Raw genomic sequence first — 27,658 nt, 5'->3', positions numbered from 1 at the left:
GGTCTTGCTCAGAACCTTTCAGGAGTGCTGAAGGCCCCAGCTGGCTGCTTCCAGCTGCCCACAGAAAAGTGTGAAAGGAGGCAGATAAACCAAAGAACAAATTGAACTACTGTGCTTTCACCTAGAATTTAAAGGCAAAATATTGAGCACAGGACAGCCTTCCCAGCCAGCACAGGGAGAAAAAGGGAAGAAAAAGTTTCAGGGAAAACATTAAATGCAGGGCCTTATTAGGAAAACGTGGTGTCCTGGAGGAAATGATGAACAAGGCTTGCACATTTATAAAGAACTGGGGCTTTAATATGGTGCTTCATAGGCCCGCTGAGACAGACAAAAAGTCTGAAGTCTCTTACGGGCATCCGTCACCATCCTCTCTGTGAGCAAAAAGGCTCCAAACACCTCCAAGGCATCGCCCCCGCAGCCCTGCAGAGGACTGAACGGTAGGAGGACATACCTCAAAGAGGTCTGTGCACTGATGTCGGTGTAATGAAGCAGGTTTAGATATTGATACTTAGAAGTGCACAATGTTTTGAGGGAATTGTACCAGTGCAGACTGAAAGGAAACTGCCCCAAAGTAAGATGATTTGGGGGCAAGAGCTGTGGCACAGTGGGTTAAGTCACCACTCAGGACAACCCATATTATATTGCTGACTTCAGTCCAGGCTACCCTGCTTCTGATCCAGCTGCCTGCTAATGTGCCTGGTCAAGTGGGTCCTTGTCACCCACCTGGGAGACCTGGAATGAGTTCTGGGTTCCTGGCTTCTGCCTGGCCCAGTTCCAGCTGTTGCAGGCATTTGTGTGTGTGTCTCTCTCTGGGTCACTCAGCCTTTCAAATAAATACATAATTTTTTAAAAGATGCTCGGTGATAAAACTACTTAGCTGCAAACAACAGTCACTTTTTATGGAAAAGAAAAAATGGGCAGCTCCCAGAAGGGTGGAACCAAGAACCAAAGAGATCACCCCACCCCGTAGGAAACTGGGCTGATTCCTACGGAACTGGTGGCATGCACCCTGCTGCATTTCAGAATTGCTATGGACCACACATTGTGTGCCTCCTCCTCTCTCCTTTTTCACATTAGAATGTCCACAGCAGAGAGCCTGTCCCTGAATCAGCCTTGTGTTCTGTCTCTTTCAGTTTTTCACAGCAAGAGAAAGCATTCCCAAGGGACCAAATCCAAAGCGCTTCATCCACCCCTGAATCCCATTTAGATGAGAAGACCTAGACTATTTGGGAAGAATGTAAACAACTGTAACCAGAGCCGTGTCCTCAATACCTCTCTCATCAAGAAATGGGGTTCACTACCTTCACCCTGGATTTGAATAGACTGTGGCTGCTTCGACCAAAGGAGTTTGGCAGCACTGATTCTGACACAACTCCTGAGAGCAGGTTGTAAAGGGACGCGAGCTTCCACCTGGCTGTCCTGGAAAGTTCTCTCTTTGGAAGCTTCTTCATCCGGATGCTCTGCCTGGAACTCTGCCCCGATGCCACGAGAAAGGTCATGTTACAGAGACAGCCTCCAATAAACAGCACTGGCTCACTGTATCTTCAAGTCACCCCGATCCAGAGCCCAAACACATGACCTAGAAGCCTCTAGATAATTCTGGCCCCAAGCTATTCAAATCTTCCCAAATGAGGTCCCAAACATGAAGCAAAGACAAGTCATCTCCACTGTGCCCTGTCCAGTCTCTGACCCATAGACTCTGTAAACACAATTAAATGGTGTTGTTTGATGCTTGTACATTTTGAGTAATTTCTAATGTTGCATCTGGCTATACTGCATATGATGGTACCTGGAATATCCACCTGCTTTATTATCATGAGCCATTGATTCTAAACAATATCAGCAATAAAATACTTCTCCCCAAAATAATATTTGGTTGATCAAAGTTCTGGACAACTGCTGCAACTCCAACTAAGTTTTAAGAAGATATTTGAAGTCTTCAACCCATGTGGGCTCAGCATTCATTTGCATAGTAAACTTGGGAGCTTTCTCTTAGACTTAGGTCCAGCTAGCACTGGATTTTCAAATGTTCACACCAGCCACTCTATTTCACTGCTTTGAATCTTAAACACAAATAAATACAGATGGTCCTTGACTTACTATGTTTTTTTTAATCTACTACAGTGCAGAAATGTACCCATACAACCATTCTGTTTTTCACTTTCAGGACAGTATTCAACATTATGAGATACTCATCACATTATTACAAAGTAGGCTTTGTGTTAGAAGAGTTTGAGACTGTAGGCTAATAAAGGTGTTCCTAGCATGTGGAAGGCAGATGAGGTTAAGCTATGCTGTTTGGTACATTAGGTATATTAAATGGATTTTTAATTGATGATATTTTCAACTTGGAATGGACTCCAGGTTGAGGAATATCTATTACTCCAAATATTCTCACAGAGTGACAGAAATTCAATAAATCAAAGTCTGTCTGCTTATCATTCAATCATGATTCTATCATTGCTTATTTCAAGTCTACCATTCAAGTGTAGAAACATGAAGTTCCGAAAGAGGTTTAAACAAACTGTGCCTAGAGCAAGATCAAACAGTTCTGCACTAATATGAACTTAATAAAGGTTCTCCTAATTAGTTTTCATATAAAATATAGTGTTTATTAAATGATAAGCAATAAAAACATTGAGCTGGCATTGTGGCATAGCAGGTAAAGCTACCTCCTGAGATGCCAGCCACCCGCATGCCAGTTCAAGACCCGGCTGCTCCACTTCTGATCCAGCTCATTGCTAATGCACTCCAGAAAGCAGCAGAAGATGGCCCAAGTGCTTGGGCTCCTGAACCCACTTGGGAGATCTGGAAGAATCTCCTATCTCCTGGCTTTGGCTTGGCCTAGCCCTAGCCATTGCAGCCATTTGGGGACTGAACCAGAGGATGGAAAATTCTCTTTCTCTTTCTCTCTCTCTCTCTCCCCCCCCCTTCCCATCCCTCCCACCTTTCCTCCCTCCCTGTCTTTGTAGAACTCTTTCAAATAAATAAATAAATCTTTAAAAAAATTAAAATGTGCTAAGTTGAGGCTTATTAGTAAAAATAACTTTGTCAAATGAAGCAGAAAAGTATTTAAAAACAAACTAGTTAGGGCTGGCACCGTGGCATAGTGGGTAAAGCCAATGTCTGCAGTGCTGGCATCCCACATGGGTGCCAGTTCAAGTCCTGGCTGCTCTTCTTCCAATCCAGCTCTCTGCTATGCCTGGGAAAGCAGTAGAAGATGGCCCAAGCCCTTGGGCCCCTGCACCTGTGTGGAAGACCCGGAAGAAGCTCCTGGCTCCTGGCTTCAGATCGGCACAGCTCCAGCCATTGCAGCCATCTGGGGAGTGAACCAGCGGATGGAAGACCTCTCTCTCTGTCTCTCTTTCTCTGCCTCTCTGTAACTCTGCCTTTTAAACAAATAAATAAATCTTTTTTAAAAAAGCTACTCTGGGTCTCAAATATGTTAGGAAACACTTGAATGCCACTAAAGCCAGGACATGCTGATTTAGGAAATAAAATGGCTTCACATCCCAGCTGCTCAAGCTTTGAAAAAGTTCTCAAAGTAAGAATGGCCTCAGAATAAGGATGAGGCCGGCGCCGCGGCTCACTAGGCTAATCCTCCGCCTGTGGCGCCAGCACACCAGGTTCTAGTCCCGGTCGGGGCGCCGGATTCTGTCCCAGTTGCCCCTCCTCCAGGCAAGCTCTCTGCTGTGGCCCGGGAGTGCAGTGGAGGATGGACCAGGTGCTTGGGCCCTGCACCCCATGGGAGACCAGGAAAAGCACCTGGCTCCTGTCATCGGATCAGCGCGGTGCGCTGGCCGCAGGGCACCAGCCGTGGCGGCCATTGGAGGGTGAACCAATGGCAAAAGGAAGACCTTTCTCTCTGTCTCTCTCTCTCACTGTCCACTCTGCCTGTCAAAAAAAAAAAAAAAAAAAAGAATAAGGATGAGCTCAAGAGCATGCCGCATGACTGCAAGATCCCTTGGTAAGACTTCAGAAAGACACAGGGCAGTGCCTCTCTGCTGAGCCTCGCAGCTGGAACAGTGCTTCTCATGCTTTTAGAGCAGACACAGCAATGATTGTCCCAAAAATGACAGCTATGACTCTGGGAACACAGAACCCCAACAAGATTCACCAGAATTCCATGAAGTTTTTAGGAAAGACATACCAGGCACTGCCAACTGAAAGCAAAGTGAAGGGACACCACTCAAAATGAAAAGTTCTGTGGGACCCTCAACTTCTGCGTGGAGGACACAGACTGGGAGAGTCACTCGGCTGCAACATGGGCCATTTCTTATTGAAGATGAAGGTATCTTAAAGTGCAGAACCAAGAGCCCAGGAAGACAAGAATGAATTAGGGAGATAGAGCAAAACCAGATCTCACTGAAAACACACTTGCCGGAGACAGAGGAACTGTTGGCATGTTCATGGCTGCAGCTGCTTATAGACCAGTGGCTATCCTCTGCTTCCTCTTCCTCCTTGAACACAGCTTTATTGCTGTTACCCTGTCCCTGTTTCAGCACTGTGTCTATGTATGTAGAGAGCAGGCAACTCTCCCTGTTAGTTCCCTAAGTTAACAGACTTAATAACCAAAGAGTCCCATCAGTGACCATACTGGATTCAAATCATGAGACACTGAACTTTAAGTCTGAAGCCAAAAATCAATAATATTTGGGGGGGGCGGTTTATAAGGTGCTGAACATATTTTGCATATGATAAGAATATAAATAACTTGAGCCGGCGCCGTGGCTCACTAGGCTAATCCTCCACCTTGCGGCGCCGGCACACCGGGTTCTAGTCCCGGTTGGGGCGCCGGATTCTGTCCCGGTTGCCCCTCTTCCAGGCCAGCTCTCTGCTATGGCCAGGGAGTGCAGTGGAGGATGGCCCAGGTGCTTGGGCCCTGCACCCCATGGGAGACCAGGAAAAGCACCTGGCTCCTGGCTCCTGCCAGGATCAGCGCGGTGCGCCGGCTGCAGCGGCGGCCATTGGAGGGTGAACCAACGGCAAAAGGAAGACCTTTCTCTCTCTGTCTCTCTCTCTCACTGTCCACTCTGCCTGTCAAAAAAAAAAAAAAAAAAAAAAAAAGAATATAAATAACTTGGGCCCGTGTTGTGGCTTAGAGGGTTGGGCTGCTGCCTGCAATGCTGGCATCCCACATGGGTGCCCGTTCAAGTCCCAGCTGTTCCACTTCTGTTCCAGCTCCCTGCTAACGCACCCGGGAAAGCAACAGAGGATGGTCCAAGTGCTTGGGCTCCTGCACCCGTGTGGGAGACCTGGATGAAGCTCCTGGCTCCTGGCTGTGGCCTGGTCCAGGCCTGACCGTTGTGGACATCTGAGGAATGAACCAGTGGATGCATCTCTCTCTCCCTCTCTCCCTCTCTCCCTTTCTCTCTCTCTCTCTCTCTGTAACTATGCCTTTCAAATAAGTAAAATAAATTTTTTTTAAAAAAAGAATATAAATAATTATGTCGGGGTTATATTGTGGTAGACTAAATGTAACCACAAAGTTCTTGCCACTCCTTGTATAATCTGAAGGATCCCATTTCCCCCTCTTTGAATCCGGGTTGGCTTTGGGACTTGCTTTAACCAATGCAATGCCACGGAAATGTCATTGTGTGGCTTCTGAGCCTCTGTTTCAAGGGATTTTGCGATTTCCTCTCCCATCATGCCAACCACTGCTGCTTGTGAACTTGAACTTGCTGCCTCGTGAAGAAGTCCAGCCTAGCCTCCAGGATAAGACACTTCCTGGAAAGAGGGAGGCCCAGACATCCCAGTCATCCCAACAATTCCAAGGAAACGAGGCCAGCCAGAGCCAGCCAGTCCCGCAGCCTGATTACCCACTGACTGTCATACATGAGTGAGCCTAGAGGGGCTTATCACAGTAACTGGTCATTATTAGTCACTACAGTTTAGGACAGTTTGTTATGCAGCAATGAGTGAGACAGCCCTCCAAATGCACCTACTCATGATCAATCTGCCGAGAAGCTTAGAGGACTTGCACAAAGTCCACATGGTTAGGAGGGAACAGAGCTACCCAGAATCCAAGCATCTCAACCAACTAGTCAAAGCTTTTTATATGATACCCCAGCACCTTTCTTTACGTTCCAACTGCTAAAACAGTAAGAGCTGATGTAAGTGGCTTAGAGAAACTGTTATGAAGTATGGGTAAGGGAAATTTTAGAGGAGGAACCTTTAGCTGGATATATTGTTCAACATAATTGAATGTTTACCATAAAGAGTCATGCTATATGACACATATAAATTGGACTATTTGCATTCTTCTTCAAAACAATAAATATTTCCAGCACACAAAATAAATCCTTTACTAAAACTAAGTCCTAGGACTTGCAGTATCATCCAAAGCTTTTTTAATTAGACACCTGTCCCAGAATTACACATATGCTTTTATTTCAAATTATTTAACAAAAACACTGTGCACAGGATGGGTGAGCAAAAGCAGAGATGGAAATAGAACTATCTGGACATAGCAACCTTGCATGCTAAATTATGTCCTTTCCCCCTTCACAAACAGGGTGACATGTACACACTGGGAAACCAGGGTGCAGAAATGAGGCAGATGTCAACGAGTGGATTTACACACAAACACAGCAAATCATGCCCCACCACACAGATGGCCAGCTCTTACCTTTTTCTGACATATAGCCGATATTTCAGCTGTAAGGGGAAGGTACATAAAATATCAACAGAGAAAGAGAGCCCGTTTTAAATTAGGGCATCCAGGAAGGAGAATACAAAAGCAATCTTAGTAGCACAACCTCTAGACTTGGCCAAAACAGCTTTTGACTTGTCTCATAAATTGCCATCTATTTTTGTTGGCTTCTGCTTCCTCCAGAAAGCATGAAATATATCTTTTTTCATCTGGGCATCACTGTAGTTTACATTTAATGGGGTTAAAAACACCGGCACGCTGCATCTATATCACCTTTTCTCAAAAGTAATTCAACCTTCTCACCTATGCCTTAGAAATCAGATTATGCTGAAGCTAAACAATTTTAATCTGATCTCCCCATTTTACAGGTGGAAAAATTGAGGGCCAGTGTGGTTGGATGAGCTCCTCAGAAACCACACAGGCTATCACTGGTAGAGGCAAACAGAGAGCTGCGTCCTGAGAGTCACCATTTGCTGCCTTTCCCATTGTTCTGTGGCACTGGGCTGACAGGGTAGACCCAGAGCGTCACCAGGGTCTGACTTACCAAATCAACACTAAAGAAGAATCTGACTGACTTGGACTATGTAAACCAGAACCATCAATGTATTTATGTCTTCACTGGTGGGATTCACTGTTAGTTAAGTAAAAGCAGTTCTCAAACCTACAGGTAGACCAGTTGGAGCAAGGCTGTCACACTACCACCTACATGTGGAGTTGACTCTAATGAATAGATAAGAATTCTGTTTACTGGGCACATCAATTATTTCTATAAAAATTGATGCTTGAGAATACTTGAAAATAATTTTTCTAAGAATCTAGTAATGTTCCCCTGAAATAGTTAATTGTGCAAAAAAGTGGACTGACATTTTATTTATAGAATAAATAAAGAATATGGAATAAATTGTTACCATCTGTGTGAAAGACCAAAAGTAAAGCTATCACAAATCCTTCTAGAAAGTATGAATCAGTAGTACAATGTTAATGAAATTTACAACTCAGTTTTAAAACTGGTTTTGTACAATTAATGGTTACTTAACAGTTTTGTGTTCTAGAGTTTTTCTTCAAAAACCTGAACTTAGTGTCACATTCACAGGTGAGTAATGAAAAGTTATCAATTTTCTTCCAAAGATGATTATCACCTGAAGATGATGACCAGAATTCAACAATACATCTGATATTTAAAATGCATTTTAGATCATGACTATGAGTTTTACCATAGAGCACTGGCAGTTCAATGACAAAGTGGCCTAATTTAAAGAAAAAAGTTATCTTTACCCATACAAATATTTCCAGATGTTCTTATATAAATTTTCAAAATGCCCATTTGAAGGACATAGAGGCTGATGCTATTGTTCCATTTCACAGCCTGCAAGCACTCACTAAATTAACATTTCTGTTAAGGTTGGGATGACCTCATATTCAAAGTTATACATACTACAAAGAAATGATGTACTTTTCATAAAACAAAAGGCTCAAGTTAAAAATATTCACACAGTTTAATTAATATAAGATTCTTGCATTTCCTTTTAGATGGACTTTTCAGATGGATCTTTCTCTTCAGCTGAGTCACAGTTTCCCTCTGTCGCCGCTGTGGATTCAGTACACCTTCAGCTTTTTTTCGCCTTTCAACTTTCCCTGCTCCCCTGAGTACTCTTCCTTGTCACTCAGCCTCCTTCCAGTTAGGTGTTTGGAATACCCACTTCTCCTGTGTGCACTGGGATGCTGTCTGCGCCCACCAACTTTAAGGGGTGGCTTCTAGAACTCTAACAAACATAAGAATCATCACAGATCTTGTCTCCCCATTCAGATGGGTTACTTTTAATTTAACCCCTACTGATGCGAAGACTGACTCTCAGAGCAATTAAATTATTTTCCCCCAAAATCCAGAGCCACAATAATGTTGGCAGGGACAGGCCCTTCATCCAGTTCTCTTCCTACTGACGCTGATGGCCCTCATTCCCTGTCTGATCTGGCCGGGCACATAACATCGGCAACATCTGTGACGTGTCCAGAAAATCCCTTTTCACGTAATTCAGCTGGGCTTCCGTCAGCGGGAATTCTAATCGCAATATCTAACCTTAGCTTTGACAGAGTTCATCTTCTTCCCTCATTAGTAAGTGTATGTGTATATTACACACAAGACAATGATATAATGCTTCATATCAATGAAGAGTCAGGGAATATAATGCTTTGATTACCGTCTTTGTAAAATAAAGTAGTACAAAAGGAGATGAATTAACCATGTCATTAGTCATGATTACTCATTATTCAGCCTTTCTGAAGTAAACCGTACCTTGTGGCAGAAGAACATCAATCAACCACTCGCTGTGGTCCCTACAAAGAAAAACAAAACTCGTTTTTGAGCTGCACTGAAATGTAATCCTTCCACATGAATGTTTTTAAGTCCCACACTATTGCTGAAAAGCCTTCAAGAGAAAGGACGTATAATTAAGAGCACAATCACAATAAGCTTTTAAAATGTGTAATGCATTCCAGCTAAATTATAAATTATAGGCATTTCATCATATTCAGTTATCTTTAAATGATACTTTCCAGATGCTAATTATGCCAACCAAAATACTGCATGATCTGTACGAAGCTGAGCGTGACTGTGAAAGCAGCAGGCAAAGAGAACCCACTTGAGCTGCATGTCATGTTTGGAAACCACAGTTTTCCCTTACATCTATTTTTCTTTGTGGGGTTTCTAATGGGGTTGTTTTAAAATTGGAGCTGCTTTACTAAGTGAAGTCATTTTCTCTTGTCACACAGATAGAAATACTGCAGAGCCAAAGATTTCAAAACTGAAATTTTCCAAATAAAAGTTTGCTATTCTTTAAATATCAGACACATTAATCTGTAAAGTTAAATGTTAGACACATTAATCTTTTAAAAAACAAAGACTAGGGGGCAACTTGGGCAATGTAACCATTACGTCCAGGTGATTCTCTCGCCCTCGCACTGTTGCCCTACTTCCTTTCTTTCAAGGACCTGATACCTACCCCGCAATCCTCTCGCTGCACTCTTCACAGAGATATAACGGAGGTGGTTTATCACCCAAAGCTACCGACAGGGAAGGATCTATACACATCTGAAACACATAAAAACACAGAATGAACCCTCCTGCGCCTCAGCGATCATATTCCCTGTACCACAAACACAAACGCACAAATGGAAATCCACTGTCAAAAGCAAAGTGGAATAAAGATTTTTGGCAGAACTCATTCAACATATAACTGTTTTTCCTTCACTGGCTGATAAGTCCACTGTCATTTTTTCATTTCTCCTGTTATTTACAATTTAAGTAGCAGCTGGTGTCAAGAAATCTACCCTCATTTCACAAAGACAAAACATTATACTGGCTTAAGCATTTGGCCTAGCAGTTGGATTGGAATGTCCCTGCCCCATATCACAGTACCCGGGTTCAAGTCTCAGCTCTGCTTCCAATTCCAGCTTCCTGCCAATGAGCACCCTGGCAGGCAGCAGTGATGGCTCAAGTAGTTGGGTCCCTGCCTCTCACGTAGGAGAGACTCAGATTCAGCTCCTGACTCCCTGCTTCAGCCTGGCCAAGCCCTAACCATTGCAGGCATTTGAGGGGTGAACCAGTAGATGGGAGATCCTCTCTCACTCCCTCTCTCTCCATCCCCCACCCCCTGCCTTTCAAATAAATAAAATTTTTTAAAAGAGAGAAAAAAAATCATTTTGTTCAGTGGCTACTCAATTTGCTATATGGATAATAAACATAGAAATCCCCTTAGGAAAAGGAAAATACATCATTGAGATCTCAAACCCCTACCTGATAACAACATGCTCGTCTTAAGACACACATCAAAGCTGGCATTAACTCTAACATGGAGGGTTTCGCTTCTCCTGCTCTGCTCTCAGCTCTTTGAATCAGTCATCCAAAGTTTCATGCTCACGTGTTTTTTATTTCTACATGTGACCTATAATTTGTTGGCCCCTGCTGTTCCTTGTTGTGTATTGCTGTTTTCAGTAGTCTAAGCCACAGAGATGAAAAGCGTTAATTTTACAGCTGATCATCAGGATCTTTCAAATAAATCAAGTGAAGAAAACACCCACATGACGAGTTTCATTGTGGGCTTTGCGTCAGTTTAAATTTCTATGATTTATCAAAGTCACTCTGGATTCTGTTCCTGTCACTCCGAAGAAATAATCCACGCAGGCTGTAAGAGATTATTTCATCACACGCCTAAAGCTTCTACACGAACTTCTGGGACTTCACCCTCTCTGCTGGCTTCACTGATGTGAAAGGGGGAAATGACCCAAACTTACAACGCAACCAGCCTGTAATTCAAAGTTAAAACCAGAAGGAGTTTCAACAACTGGGGAAACAAGAGATAGAATTGCTACAATTTTAAAAATTATACCACCAAATTTATAGATTATAGATCGTCTGATGCTGAGGGCCCTGCAGGCCTTGTGTACCTTCCTTGGTTCCTCGCAATGGTGTGCTAGATCAGGGACTGACACACTTTTTCCTGTGAGTGTCCAGAGAGCAGACAGTTCGGGTTTGTGGGGCACACTGTCTGCGTGTATAGCATGAACACCGCCATAGGTAATACATAAGCAGACGAGCGTAGCTGGGTTCCAGTAAAACTTTATTCACCAAAGCAAGCAGCAGGCTAGACCTGGCTGTGGACCACTGTTTGCCAACCCCAGTCTTCTCAGGTAATGATCAGGACTCCAAAGTATTTCATAAAGTGAATCTCAAATCGAACTAAGCCAAACCAAAAGAAGAGTATGATATCATAAACTATAAGCTCCAATGTAGTTACCCCTTTAATCCTATCACAACTCTCGGCTCTTGCCCCAAAACCACTTCCTTTGCAGCCTATTGCAACAAAGGCCTCATAACTTTTATATTTGGCAAGTCATAAGTGCCTAGTGGTATAGTGCACTGCTACAAAAATATCAGATTTCTGCTGATGACTGACTGGTTACCCTGAGTGTTCCCCAAGTACATGATGCAGACCTCCTTCTAAGGGATCATTGTTTACTCTCTCTCTTCTTTACCTATCTCTTCACTATCTTTATGTCTCTCTCTACCTCTGTCACTGACCTCAAAAGGAAAATCTCCTAGGATGTGGGAACTATAAAGAGCCATTGGGGATGAGCTAGCTGACCAGGGATCTGCTCCAGGACTTTGCTGATGTGACCTGCTAGATTTGTAGCTGTCGAGTTAGTCCTAGTCCATTCTAAAGAGATCAGTTTACACCCATGCTCACGTTAACATGCTTATTTCTGGGTTTACATTAAAACTGTTTATTTTTCTGTCTATAAATACAACCCGTGAGGGTACTTCCAAGAGCTCATAGAGAAATTGGAATTAACAGATGAATTTATTTTGATGCAAAAAAAATCATGAGTAGTTCTTTCAGTATAAGTATTTTTTCATAAAATTTTTTGAAGATCCCTCTATGTCCAATGTAGAGGCTTAGGAGAATGGAAAAAATCAATTCAAAAAGCTTACTAACTAGCCCTCCATCTCAATGCCATCCTGGGAATATTCTGATGAGTATTACTGGTGATTTTTTACTGTGTGTATAAATGTGAATATACATATATGTAATTTTTCAACTAAGTTTGTGTCCTATACAATTCCATAAATTTCCTTTTCCTTTAATGTTACTTAGTAAGTATCTGCATGTCTGATATCAGATGGTGATGGTGTAGGCCTGAAAGTACTCATTTTGTAAAGAAAAACAGCACTGAGCCAGACCTGTTGTAGTGTCAACACAGCCCCACTGCAGGAAGCATTAACAAGAGTGGTGCCTTTGGAGCAGCCGTTGTTCAGTGGGTTAAGCCATCACTCCAGATGCCTGTATCCCATATCAGATTGCCTGGGATAGAGTCCACCTCAGCTTCCAATCCAGGCGCCTGCTAATGCACCTAGGAGTGCCACTAGGAGGCAATGGTACTTGGGTTCCTGCTATCCACACCGAAGACTCAGATGGAGCTCGTGGCTGCTGGCTTCAGCTTGGCCCAGCCCTGGCTATTGTGAGCATTTGGAAAGCAAACTAGTAGATGGAAGATCTCTGTGTGTGTGTGTGTGTGTGTGTGCACGTGCACACGTGTGTATCTCTGTTTCTGTCTCTCCCTTCTGTCACTCTTCCTTTCAAAGAAATAAGGATGTTTTAATCATTAAAGAATGGTGTCATTCTAGAAAGTGTAGAGTAAAAGTAAAAAGGGAAGCTCTTTAGGCAAGCCAGAGCTCGGAAAGTGAAGTTTTAGGAGTAATAACAATGTCCTGGGACTGAACAGAGGCTGCGGCTGTCAATACTGTGAATGCACCAAATGCCACCGAATTGTTAGCTTGAAAGTGGTTCAATTATGTTACATGAACTTCAACTCTATTTTTTAAATGACAGAAAATAAGATGGTTTGGTCTATCCTGGAGGACTGCCTATTAGGGAAAATGTGAGGACAACCCACAGGAGTGGTTAGCACTGTTTGCCTAGGAAGGATGGGGCCAATCTAATTCAGGATGATTTCTGTCGGGGGAAGCTGGAAAATGTGTCTAACCAAGATGTCAAGGGACTCCTGAGAATGCAGCCTCACACAAAATCAGGGAAAACTAACTGGAGGAGTCAAACAAGGAGAACCCCCGGCCTCTGGATGTCTGGGTGAGTGATAAGGGGAAGGAAAGACACAGAGACACAGGAAGAGGGAACAGTGAAAACCTCCTCGGTGTAAAGACTCAAGCAGAACTCCAGGAATAACACACAAACTCACTTGTGTTTAGCTCCGAACATCCTCACATCCAAGAAAGGTACCTTTGAAGCCCCAGTGCCTACTTCAGTAGTCTACAGAGTAGAACAGAAGAGGCCTACACTTGCATTGGAAGGCACCCTCATCTGAGCTTTCTCAACACGATGCATTCAGTTTTCCTCCATTAAAAGCAGATACTAAATACAATCATATAAAGATGCTCTTTACTCATATGACAGAGCTAGATGAAAATGTACTCCTCTGCCACTGTTGGTGTATGAAACATGCTTTTGTTTCCTTTTTATATTTGTAAGATCTAATTTTACCTCTTCTACACTGTTTCTATAAAGTGAAAGTATTTGTTTTCTATTATTCGGTAATCTGCACAGTCTGTGCAGAACAGAAGAATCCCTTCTCGGCCTTTTGGCTAAGATCAAGTGCAAAACAGAAGAAGCAAACTCCATGACAGTGGGTTCTCTAATAAATTCAGCCAACGCCCACACTTTAAGATACAAAAATTAGCTTTTGCAATCCAGACACATGTCTATACAGCCAAGTATGTTGTATCTAACAAATACACCATAAGCAATTTTGTTAAAAAGATGTAATTATTTTTCTTAACACTCAGCTTCCAAGCTTCAGGGTCATCCGAGGACATAGCCAAGTTGACAGAGAGGAAAGCAAATGAGGCTGAGAGCCAGGATGCCCGTTCTCCCTCCAGTTCTGCCACTAACTGTGATGTTAGGAAAGTGAATTTACCTCTCTAAACCACTATGCCTTTAACTCTACTGTAGCTTTCCTCATATATGCTATCTAACTGCTCAATCATTTCAGCTCTGTCACATGTGTGATTTGAGTTGACTGAATTTTATAAAAAAATGTTGCCTTATAACTCTTGAATTTGCATAGTCACACACTTGGCATTCTTATTTTCTAGCATATAAATGAAAACAGGGGAGAAATACATTTCCTTGCATTTACTGGCTCAGATAGAAGCCAGTTAAGGGCTATATAAGAGTTTCAGCAGGATTCCTTGGATAATTAGCTTAGTGCTACACAGCACTTGGCAATGAACTCATACCCCAAACCTACAGACAGAACAGTGATTCATTGTTCTGCCTTGACACAATCTGCCCAAGTACTGTCAAACTGAATGTGAGGTTCTTGAGATGACAGCAGAACACAGGCTTCAGTTTTAGGAGGCAACCTTACTCCATTCATTCAGCAATTTGCTGCTAATTATTTGACCACTAACAAAGCAACAAGGAGCTGGCTCTAATGACACAGTACCTTCACAGCTGGCTTGTTAATTGCATTGTGGCATTCAATGTGCTGGCAGTGGATGGGATTCCAAGCTGCAAAGCAAAGCAAAGCTGGTGAATATTTCTCATTGAAAACATTCATGCTCCCAGTACACACACAGTCGATGCTTCACTAGGTTTCTTTTTTTCCTAAATAGCTCACCAGAAGTCTTCCTATCATAATGTTTTTTTACAAGTTTACGACAAATTTAAAAATTAGGCAAACATATCACAAATCTATCCATTTTCCCAGGGAGAGGGACAAGCCATTGTAAGATGACATATACAGTATAAAATGGTATATAAACAATAGCATGACATTAATAAGTGCTCAAAGGTTTCTACAACTGTGGTTTCACTTTCTTCCCGCAACAACTCTGGGGTGAGAAATTGGTACAGAAGACTACTCATCTAATTTCACATAACAGTAAGTTAAAGTTTAAAAGGTTAAATAGTTGGGTGTGGTCTCAGAGTTAGTAAGTGGCAGGCTGGGACCAGAAGCTCTAACTCTCGGGTCTCAGCACTGTGCTTTTCACTATAATATACTATGTTAAATATCATTATTTTTGGCAACAGGAAGCATTTCAAGTTCATAACAACTGAAACGAATGGGAATGAATCCTCCAACCTTCCATTCCCCACCCCACCCTATCGCATGTGAAGGCAACAAAGATGCGGCCTTTGGCCCAGATGAAGCATCCTCTCTCACACACGCGACTCACACACTGAACCTCTGCTGCTGTGCTGTCACCTGTACCCAATACCTTAATTCAGCAAACATACAGAATGAGCGAAAGGACCAAGTTACCCAGAATATGCCAGTGAAAATAACAACCAGTAATTAGCACCATCTAGATGAATCTATAGACTGGAGCACTTAGCTAACAATATCCCATCATTAAAAAACAAAAAAAGAAACAGGAATGGGTTTCTATGCTTGAAAGTAGGACAACTAATCTTGTAGGACAATGATTGGACTAATATACAAGAATTCGCAGATGAGCGGACACTTCTCCTTAGTTAATATTCAATTATAATTCAAATAGATGTATTATTAATGATACAGATTATGCTTCAACTATATTAAAAATGTTCTATTCAATCTTCTCTCCTGTTGTTACATGCTGTATAAGACTCGTGTCTCATCTGGAATTCAGGGAAATATAGTTAACAGAGCCCCTGACTATCAAAAGTGCAAAATAGGCCAGCGCTGCGGCTCACTAGGCTAATCCTCTGCCTGCGGCGCCGGCACCCCGGGTTCTAGTCCCAGTCAGGGTGTCGGATTCTGTCCCGGTTGCCCCTCTTCCAGGCCAGCTCTCTGCTGTGGCCAGGGAGTGCGGTGGAGGATGGCCCAAGTGCTTGAGCCCTGCACGCACATGGGAGACCAGGAGAAGCACCTGGCTCCTGGCTTCGGATCAGCGCGGTGTGCCGGCCGCAGTGCACCAGCCGCAGCAGCCATTGGAGGGTGAACCAACGGTAAAGGAAGACCTTTCTCTCTGTCTCTCTCTCTCACTGTCCACTCTGCCTGTCAAAAAAAAAAGAAGTATAAAATAACGAGCAAGGTTTTGGTGCAGTGGCTAAGATGCCTCTTGGGATGCCTGCGTCCCGCATCAGAGTTCCTGGCTCAAGACCGGGGTCCTCTGTTCCTGAACAGCTTCCTGATAATGTGCATCTTGGAAGGAAACAGATAACGGCCGAAGTACTTGGGTCCCTGCTAACAACACGGGATAGCTGGGCTGAGTTCCAGGCTCCTGGCTTTCTCCTGGCCCAGTCACAGCTGTTGTGGGCATTTGGAGAGTGAACCAATAGATGGAAGATCTCTCTTTGTCTCTCTGTCTCTCTGCCTTTCAAATAAAGTGAAAATAAATAACTAAAATTTAAAAATAAAAATATACAACAGGTCTATTTATTTTAAAATAAGGCAAGATGTACAAGTCAGAGACCACTTCTCTAATAACATGAGACTGATAATATTTTAGACAGACAAATGAACGAGTAAAGTAACAGATGAATGAAGACATAGTTTGTGTATAGTATTCCACATCCATAAGGTTTGTTTCCCACATGTGGTAAAGTCAACAGAATATAAAGAAAAGAAACATGTTCTGCAATTAGAGAAATGTAAAGAAAAAAGATTGCCTTGAGCCAGTACATGCATTGAAAATATGTGTGATCTGTGTTCCATTTCTTCAGTCTCAAGCTCACGACAGACATCACTAATTCACCACAGCATTCCTTCACGCTGAGTCCAGAACTGGCCTTGGAATACCACTATGATCCAAGCAGTCACCACCAGTCAAAACAGAGTTGGCACCAAAAATGAAATCTGCTATCCATTTCTGAATTAGCATAGTATGAGAGTGCTTGCAGTTTGCTTTGTAAATAGTGAGAAGTTCTTGACACGTATAGACAGAAGTTATATTCAAAATATGTAACAACCACTAGCATAGGCACAAACAAATTAGAATGTGCACCAGCCATAGCACTTGATCAAGACCATCAGAAAGCAATGCTTTTTACTGGGTGGGACAGATATCCAGGAGGTCCTGCTCCTCACATTTTCCACTACACTTTTACTAAATGGAAGAACTGGTTGTAGGATATGCCACTTAAGGTCATCAAAGCCATACTAGATTTAACTTACTAAACCAGTGAATTCTAGTTTTCACTGTGTATCAGAAATCAGATATCAAGGTTTTTAAAATACAATGTCTGAAATCCATGTTAAGTCTACTGAATCAAAATTGCTAAAGATAAAGCACAATTATTTGTAATTAGGAAAAGCTCTATAATTGATTCTGATATAAGGTCAATCTACATATCTTATTTTGTGGTAAGTACAGTCATGATAGGTCTCTACTCAAAAATAACAAAAAATTAAAAACACAATAGACAAGAATGCTGCTTCCAACTATGATGAGGCAGTTGGCATTAGACTTGCCTTCCCAACATAACCAACTAGAAAATTGAGAAGTACATATGAAAAAACTATTTTCAAAAGTTAAGCTATGGCCGGTGCTGCAGATCAATAGGCTAATCCTCCCCCTGTGGTGCCAGCACCCCGGGTTCTAGTCCCGGTCGGAGCCCAGATTCTGTCCCGGTTGCTCCTCTTCCAGTCCAGCTCCCTGCTGTGGCCCGGGAGTGCAGTGGAGGATGGCCCAAGTCACTGGGCCCTGCACCCACATGGGAGACCAGGAGAAGCACCTGGCTCCTGGCTTCGGATCAGCGCAGTGTACTGGCCGCAGTGCGCGGGCCGTGGTGGCCATTGGAGGGTGAACCAACGGAAAAGGAAGACCTTTCTCTCTGTCTCTCTCACTGTCCACTCTGCCTGTCAAAAAAATAAATAAAATAAATAAATAAATTAAAAAGTTAAGCTATGAGTAGGGTAGGCCTCTTGTGGTGAGTTCAGGGGACAGAAGCTGTAGTTTAGAGATAGTTAAAAATTTGCAGAGCAGAGTGTCAAAGAATAAAGAAAAAGCACCAGCAATCTGAGTAGGATCTCTTTTGAGTCTAATGTTATGGAAAAGGCTACTATAGGTTCACCCTAACAAAGAACAAACATCAAAAAGGTAGGGTTGATCCACAAGTAACTTGACTGTCAAAATAAACTTCAGCACACTTTAATGGAAGACAACAAAATCCAGACACTGGATAATATAATATTCATGAAATCCAGCAACCCGCAAAATATTACAAAAATATTATGTATGACTGGGGGGGGGGACTGATAAATAGAAACAAACTTAGAAGTTACAAGATAGTTAGCAAACTAGAAACGAGAGTTAGCAAACCGACATTAAAACAGCTATTATAAATATATTCAAAGGAAAGCGTAAGCGTGAACATAAGAGGACAGAGGTGGAAGATATAATAAAAGAGCCAAATGGAACTTCCATAAGTGAAAAATGCAATATCTGAAATAAAAAATTCGCTTAATGGGCTTAATAGCAGATTAGACAATGCATAAGAAAAGATCAGTGAATTAGAAGACATAACAACAGAAACTATCCAAACATAAATATTAGAAGAAAATAAACAGCTCAAGTGGCCTATGGGAAAATTTCTAGCAGTATAAAATACATGTTATTAAAGGCACAAAAGAAGAATAAGGGGGAATATTTAATATTTGAAGAAACAATGTTCAGAATTTTAATTTTTTATGAAAACTATCAACCACAGAAGCTCAATGAATCCTGTGAGAGATAAAAAAAAAAGACAAAAACAAAGAAAATCACAGCAAAACTTACATAACCAAATTAATAGAAACCAATGATAACAAGGAAACCTTAAAAGCAGTCCCGTGGGGGGGGGATAAAGGGAGAGGGGTGAAAGTGGCACATTACTTATAGAGGGACAACATGAGACTGATCACTGACTTGTTGTCAGAGACAATACAAGCCAGAAGACAATGGAACAACATCTTTAATTGGCTGGAAGGAGAAAAAAAAAAAAAAACCTGTCAACCTGGAATTTATTGCCAACTGAGCTCCAAATAAGAATATTAAAGGATATCCTTCAGGCTACAGAAAATGATACCAAATAAAAGCTCAGAGCCACACATTAAGGGTACTGAACATGGTAAATATGGAGCATAACTGCCAAAGACTTTATTCCTCTCATTAATGTGCTGTTAAAATGATTATTTAAAACATATGTAATAACAATGCACTATGAGGTTAAGTGTATGTGTGTAAAATGTTTCATAACAAGAAGAAAAAGGATGTGGAAACAAATGAAAACATATAGGGCTCTTATATTACATGTAGACTGGTATTTTATTTGAAGGTAGATTGTTAAGTTAAAGGTGCATATTATAAACCGTAGAACAATTTTGTAAAAGAAGTAAAGCTAACAATCCAATATGGAGATAAAGTAAGATACCAAAAAAAAAATAATCCAAAAGAAAACAAGTATCAAAAGAAAAGGAACAAAGAATATATGGGAAAAATATGAAAATTCCTAGCACTATAAAATGCATGTTATTAAAGGCAAAAATGACAAACAAAGGGAAAGCATCTCAAATATTTGAAAATAAATACAAGATGATAGATTGAAGCCCAACCATATCAGTAATGACTTTAAATGTACTCTTAAATGGTCTAAATAAGTATAATACATGTAAATGGTCTAAAAGTCAAATAAGAATTGTTTTCCAAAAGTATGGGTCAACTTTATGCTGTTTATAAGAACTACATTTGAAATAAAAAGAAATAGATAAGTTAAAAGTTAACAGAAAAATTATAATATGCAAATACTAACCACAAAAAATAGGAGTTTCCATATAAATATTAGACAAGAAGATTCTAGGACAAAGATAACTATCAGAAAAAGAGGAGGATATTCCAAAAAGGTGAAAGGGTCAATTCACCAAGAAAGCATAACAATTACAAATGTGTGTGCTTCTATTAGACTGACTGAAATAAAGGAAAATAAGCATATGATCAATTGTAAACTTCAGCAATCCTCTCTTGGTAACTGATAAAACAAGAAGACAGAACAACCCTCTCAAACAAATTTACCTAGTTGACAATGATAGAACCCTCCATTCAACTACTGTATAATGCACATTATTTTCTTTTTTAAAAAAATATTTTATTTATTTATTTGAGAGGCAGAGTTAGACAGTGAGAGAGAAAAACAGAGAGAAAGGTCTTCCTTCCATTGGTTCACTCCCCAGATGGTCACCATGGCTGGAACTACACCGATCCCAAGCCAGGAGGCAGGTGCTTCCTCCTGGTCTCCCATGCGGGTGCAGGGCCCAAGCACCTGGGCCATCCTCCACTGCCTTCCCGGGCCACAGCAGAGAGCTGGACTGGAAGAGGAGCAGCTGGGACTAGAACCCCGTGCCCATATGGGATGCCGGTGCCTCAGGCAGAGGATTAGCCAAGTGAGCCACGGCGACGGCCCCAGTGCACATTATTTTCAAATGCACCTATTAAATTTACTAAGGTAGAAAACATTCTAGTCCAAAAAAATAAGTTTCAAGAAAATTAGATGGAGTTACATCAAACAGTATATTCTCTGATGAAAATAGAATTAAACTAGAAATCAGATTGGTGCAGCTCTGGCTGTTGTGGCCAAAAGGGGAGTGAAGCAGGGATGGAAGACCTCTCTCTCTCTCTCTCTCTCTCTCTCTGCTTCTCCTTCTCTCTCTGTGTAACTCTCACTTTCAAATAAATAAATAAATAAATCTTTAAAAAAAGAGAAAATAATGAAGACAGAAGTAGAAATTAATGAAATTGAAAACAGAAAAATCAATAAAATAAAAAAAAAGTTTTTTGGAAACATCAATAAAAATGATAAGACTTCTACTAGGCTGATTAAGTAGAAAATAGAGAATATGCAAATTACAAATGTCAGGAATGAAAGGTAGGATATTTACACAGACACTGCAGACATGCCAATAAATTTGACAACTTGTATAAAACATACACATTCATCTAAAAAACACAGATTACAAAGTTTGACTCAATAAAAACTCTAAAACTTAAGTGACCTCATAACTATTAAAGAAATTAAATTCATAATATCTAACCTTTCCACAAAGAAAACCCAGAGTCATGCGGTGGGTGTTTGGCCCAGCAGTTAAGCCATTGATTGGGATGCCTGCATCCCATATTGGAGGGCCTGGGTTTGAATCCCAAAACTGTTCCCAACATCAGCTTTCTGCTGATGCACACCCTGGGAAACACCAGATGATGTCTCAAGTAGTTCAGTTGCTACCACCATATGAGAGACCTGGATAACTGGCTTTGGTTTGAATCGGCCCGAGGTGTTGTGGGTATTTGGAGAATGAACCAGTGAATGATAGTGCACTCTGTCTTGCTCTAGCTCACTCTTTCACTCTTGCTCTTTCTTTCTCTTACTCTCATTCTCTCACACAAACTAGAAAAATGTTCTAAGAAAGAAAGCCCCAAGTCCAGAAAGCTTTACCATTAAATTGTGTTAAACACTTAAGAAATAAATCCTATATAAACTGTTTCAGAAAACAGAAGAGGAAGAAACAGTTTCCAACTCATTTCATGAGGTCAGCATTCTCTGTAAACAAAGCCAGGTGAAGACACTGCAATCAAAACAAAACCTAGATCAATATGCTTCATAAATATAGGAGCAAGAAATCTTAACAATATCTTAGAAAAGTAAATCTTCCCATATAATACAGCATGACAACATGGAGTTTATGCCAGGAATGCAAGGTTGGCTAAACACACATCATATTTATAGAAGAAGAAAGTGCATTTGCCCAAAGTTAACAGTCATTCATGATTAAAATTCTCAGCAAATTAAGAATTGACAGGACCTTCCTCAATCTGACCCATAAAAAGCATTTATGAAAAACTTATAGCTAATATAATATTGAATGGTGAAACACTGAATATTTTATCCCACAAACTGGGAAAAGCCTTTTTCTTTTGCACATCTACTCAACACTGAACTGGAGATATGAGGCAGTGCAACGAAAAAAGAAGGTGGGAAAGGGAGGAGAGATGAAGAGAGGAGGAGGGAGAAGGAAGAGAGAGAGGAAAGCAGACAAATTAGAAAGCAGGAAGAAATGCTTAAATAATCTGTATGTGCAGAGAGCATAATCATGTACACAGAAATATTCAAAAACTTACATAAAACTAATAAATGGATACATGAAGCTTGCAGGATATAAAATCAACATACAATTAATTAAAGTCAACATCAATCAATATTTCTATATTATAAGGCATCAATAAAAATAGAGTAGTAGTTATTTTTAAAATAGAATATAAAATATTTAGGAATACCTTTAACAAAGTATCTACGAGATGTGTACACTGGCAACTAGCAAACATTGCAAAGAGAAATTAAAGAAGACCTAAATAGATAGATAGATATATCATGCTGATGGATCACAAATCTTAATATTGTTAAGATGTCAGTTCTTCTCAAATTAAACTACTTATTCAATGCAGTTCCATTCCAAGTCCCACTCATGTGTCTGGTTTCCTAATGGGAAAGCTTATATTACTGAACTTTAGATCTTCCTTCTTTCTAATCTTTAGTGTTACAAATCTCCACTATGTACTGATTTCACTATGGATCACAACTTTTGAATATAGGAATGATAGTTATATACTAGGATTAAAATCAAAACAGAAATATACCTGGCTTCACAAATTGTAAAACTAAGCCTTGACAGAAGGTGATCCCTAAGTAACTTCATCCCAACTAATAAAAGTTATAAAATTCAATATTTTTCAGAGAAAATAAAATAGTCCGGAGTTTCTACAATTTATCATGTACAATGCCAATAACCAATAAAAACTACAGGTTTTTTGAAAATAAAATGCAGCTATAGTCTAATTAAGGAGAAAACAGGAGCAGACATACAGATGATTAAGATTCATTTGGAATTAGGAATTAACATTCAAAAATAAATACATTGAGTGTGTTAAAGAATATAGGGAAATAAGCCGGCGCCGCGGCTCAATAGGCTAATCCTCCACCTTGCGGCGCCGGCACACCGGGTTCTAGTCCCGGTCGGGGCGCCAGATTCTGTCCCGGTTGCCCCTCTTCCAGGCCAGCTCTCTGCTATGGCCAGGGAGTGCAGTGGAGGATGGCCCAGGTGCTTGGGCCCTGCACCCCATGGGAGACCAGGAAAAGCACCTGGATCCTGGCTCCTGCCATCGGATCAGCGCGGTGCGCCGGCTGCAGCGGCGGCCATTGGAGGGTGAACCAACGGCAAAAAGGAAGACCTTTCTCTCTGTCTCTCTCTCACTGTCCACTCTGCCTGTCAAAAAAAAAAAAAAAAAAGAATATAGGGAAATAATGATGGCAAATGAAAACTCTACTAAAGAACTATAAGAAAATTCTACAGTAGAATTATGAAAATAACTCACTGGATGGACTTTTTAAAAATACTGGACATCACAGGGAAAGGGGGTCAAGTGAACTTGAAAAAATGACTATAAATCCAAACTACAGCATAGATGAATAATTTTAAATGAAGTATTTGAGACCTCATGAGAATATCAAAATTTTTGAGAAGAAAAAGAAGGAGATAAAATAAATATATGGAAAGGGTTACAACCAGAGTTTTCCAAAACTGATGAAAAATATGAGAACACAGATTCAGGAAGCTCAGTAAACCCAAAGCAGAATAAACACAATGACCACTACTCTTGAGCAGATCATACAGCAACTACTAATATAAAAAATAAGGAGAAAACTTTTAAAGGGTGGAGAGAAAAGTATCACCCTACATTCAGAGATACAACAATAACAATCATGGGGCCAAGGTTGTGGTATAGTAGGTAAAGCTGCCACCTACAATGCCAGCATCTCATTTGGGAACCAGTTCCAGTCCTGGCTGCTCCACTTCTGATCCAAGTCCCTGCTAATGGCCTGGGAAAAGCAGCAGAAGTGGGAGGCCTGGATAAAGCTCGTGGGGCCTGGCTTAGCCCTGGTGGTTGTCACGATGTGGGGAATGAATTAGCAGATAGAAGACCTCACTCTCTCCTCTCTCTCTCTCTAATACTGACTTCCAAATAAATACATAAAAAATTAGAATGACATATAATTTCTAATCAGATACAATGGAATAACATCTCTAATGTGTTAAAGGAGAAAAGCAATACATATATTAGTCACAATAGAATTACAAAAGAAATCAAAACAAAAAGATAATTAGTAATCAAATATTTGGAAACCAAACAACACTCTCCAAAATAACATAGGCAAAAGAAGATATAGCAATGAAAATTCTTAAATATTTTAAAATTAATACTAGTAAAAGCAAGGCATATCAAAATTTGTGGTATGCAGCTAATGTAGATCTTAGAGATAAATTAGTAATCTTAAACAGATAAATATTAAATGTTTAATGTTGAAAATCAATAATCTAAACTTTCACCCAAGTAACTAAGAGAAATAAGATAAAATTAAACTCAAAGTAAAAGGCAGAAAATAGCAAAGACAAAGGCAGAAAGCAATAAAATATATAAAGAACATAATTTAATCATTTGTCTTTTTTTATTTTTAGTTTATCACAGCATTTCACAACATTTAATACTTTCTCAGTATAAAAGCTCCAAGACAACTGGAAATAAAATGAAACTTTCTGAAAATCATATAAAGGATAATCGAAAACTTCTACAGCAAACATTACACTTCATGGTGAAATATTCCCTGAAGGTAGGAATAAAGCAATGATGTCCCTTCATTGCAAAACACTCAACAGCCCGTTCTGAAGGGGCTGGACTGTGAAACGAAAAAAGAAAACAATAAATAAAGAGTGGAGATGTAGCACAGATGACACTATTGCCCATGTAGAAAACAAAACTAATCAACAAACTAGTAGACTTAATCACTGGATTTCGCAAATCATGAAATAAAAGATCAAGATGTCAGTTGGATTTCTTTATGCTACCTATAAACAATTAGAAAATGGAATTTAAAATAATACCATTTACAAAAACATGAAAAAAATCCATCACCTACAAATTAATTAAGAGAAATGAAAGAATTCTGCACTGAAAAGTAAAGAGCATTGCTGGGAGAAAGTTTAAAAGGCATAAATCACGGAGAGATATACCAAATTCATAAATTGAAAAATGGAGTATTATTAACATGTTTATTCTTTAAAATAGGAACTAAGATTTAACACAATACAGATAAAAATCCCAGCAGGATTGTTTTCAGCAAAAATTGAAAATTGATGCTAAAATTTATATGGAAATGCAAAGAACCTAAAATAGCCCAGATTATCAAAGAAAAAGGCCAAAGTTAAGATATTTAAACTGCCTGAGTTCAAAACAATAAAAAGAAAGTATCTAATACAATTTTGTTGTCACACAGATTTACAGATCGATGAAACAGAAGACAGGCCAGAAATATACCCACACAAATAAATGATCCAAGGACCAGAACAACACAAAGAGGGAAATGTAACCATTTCAACACAGGGCACAGAAACAATACACAGGAAATTAATGTATAACACCAACCATATAGAAAAACTAAGCTTATAAGATAGATCATTGACCTAAATGAGCAAGACAAAACTATAAATGTTCTAGAGGGATAACTTCTTCACAACCTTGGAAAAGGCAAATATTTCTTAGATGGGAAATGAATGTCACTAACCATAAAAGAAATAATAAATTTGCATTAAAATTTAAAAATTTATGCCATCAAAAGTCTCTGTTAAGAAAGTAAAACAGCAAGGCTCAATAGCAAGAAAATATTTGTAATACATAAATCTAATGGATAACATTCCAGACTACATGAAGAATGACTACTTATCAACAATAGAAAAAAACAAACAGCCCAACTAATAATGAACAAAAGAATTTAGTGGGTACTTTATAAAATCTGAATGGCAAAGATGTATATGGAAATGTGCTCAGTATCAGCCACCAGGGAAATTATAACTCAAAACCACAATGAGACACACACCCACCAGAATGACTAAAATTAAAAAACAATGACAACAACTGCAAGTGCTAGTGAGAGTGCAAGGCAAATGAGTTCTCACACAATGTTGAATGAAATGCAAAATGGCACAAACAATATATAAAGAAGAATTTAGATATTTCTTATATAAACTCCATGGTTCACTAATTCCTCTCCTACTATACACTCAAGAGAAATAAACGTATATGTCTACAAAAGAGTTGCATAAGATGTTTAGAACAGCTCTATGTATACTGATGCCAAACTGGAAGCTCAAATATATATACATATATATATATATATATATATATATATGTCAATAGGAGGACATTAACTGTGACTCATGCAATAGAACACTTAACAATAAGAGGCAACATCCTAAACAACATAAAAAATTTCAGTAAAATGATATTGACTGAATGAAATCAGACATAGGGGCTGGCACTGTGGCACAGCAGGTAGAGCTGCTGCCTGCCATGCCAGCATCCCCTATGGGCACCAGTTTGGGTCCCAGTTGCATCACTTCCAATTCAGTTCTCTGCTATGGCCTGGGAAAGCAAGAGAAAATGGCCCAGGTCCTTGGGCCCCTGCACCAACATGGGAGACCTGGAAGAAGCTCCTGGCTTCGGATCAGCCCAGTTCCAGCCATTGTGGCCAATGGGGGAGTGAACCAGCGGATGGAAGACCTCTCTCTCTCTCTCTCTCTCTCTCTGCGCTTCTCCTTCTCTCTGTGTGTAACTCTGACTTTCAAATAAATAAATAAATCTTAAAAAAAAAGAAAGCAGACACAAAATACATTATATTCTATCTATGCTTATATAAATAACTGAATTAAATGAATATATGAGTTATATGAAATCAGGTCATGATTAAATTGAGGTAAAAGCAGAGGAGCTGATCAGAAGAGGCAGACCTCTGGGTTTTCTTGGTTGCTGAAAATATTCTATCATCTTATCTGGGTGGTGAATACATAAGCATTAACTATTACACTTCAAAATTTATCCAGCCATATACTTGATACATGTGCTTCTTTCTATATACAACATATATCTTAATACAGTCCTATTATCACTAACAAAAGAGATATAACCCCAGATACTTTTCCAATCTGATAAAAGGTATCAGGTCATAGATCAGGAAGCCCCCCAACAACATCCCTCAAAAGACAGAAATAACATCAAAAGTAGATAGATCACAGAAAAGCTGCCAGAAATAAAAAGGGATATGTCTAAATAAAAATTTTAAAAAGGTAATTAACCTTCAAAAGATCAACAACTGACAGCTGAATTCTCAATAGAAACAAAAAAAAAATGAAAAGATCAAGAAATACCTTCAAAGTATAGAAATAAAATGACTGCGAATCTAGGATTGTGTACACTTAGAAAATATCCTTAAGAAATAGAGGCAGGGGGCAATGTTGTGGTGTAGCGGGTTAAACCATATGGGCACCAGTTCAAGTCCTGGCTGCTCCACTTCTGATCCAGCTCCCTGCTAATGCGTCTGGGAAAGCAGTGGAGGGTAGCCCACATGCTCAGGCCCCTGTCACCCACGCAGGAGA

General features: G+C 40.1%; 1 protein-coding gene across 1 annotated transcript in view; it reads right to left on the bottom strand.

Annotated features, from left to right (window-relative positions):
* Positions 1-27,658, bottom strand: part of UNC79 (unc-79 homolog, NALCN channel complex subunit) — a 265,206-nt gene that overhangs the window by 154,198 nt on the left and 83,350 nt on the right. The window contains exons 9-12 of the mRNA XM_070065557.1: positions 14,669-14,733; positions 9,652-9,740; positions 8,946-8,986; positions 6,629-6,657 (exon numbers count right to left, since the gene is read on the bottom strand). Of these exons, the coding sequence (XP_069921658.1) occupies positions 6,629-6,657; positions 8,946-8,986; positions 9,652-9,740; positions 14,669-14,733 (224 nt within the window). The remainder of the gene's footprint in view (positions 1-6,628; positions 6,658-8,945; positions 8,987-9,651; positions 9,741-14,668; positions 14,734-27,658) is intronic.

The sequence above is a fragment of the Oryctolagus cuniculus genome, chromosome 20 (genome assembly GCF_964237555.1).
Source record: "Oryctolagus cuniculus chromosome 20, mOryCun1.1, whole genome shotgun sequence".
NCBI classification, from domain to species: Eukaryota; Metazoa; Chordata; class Mammalia; order Lagomorpha; family Leporidae; genus Oryctolagus; species Oryctolagus cuniculus.
The sequence above is the reverse complement of the archived record's forward strand: the minus strand, read 5'-3'. Positions and strand labels throughout refer to the sequence as shown.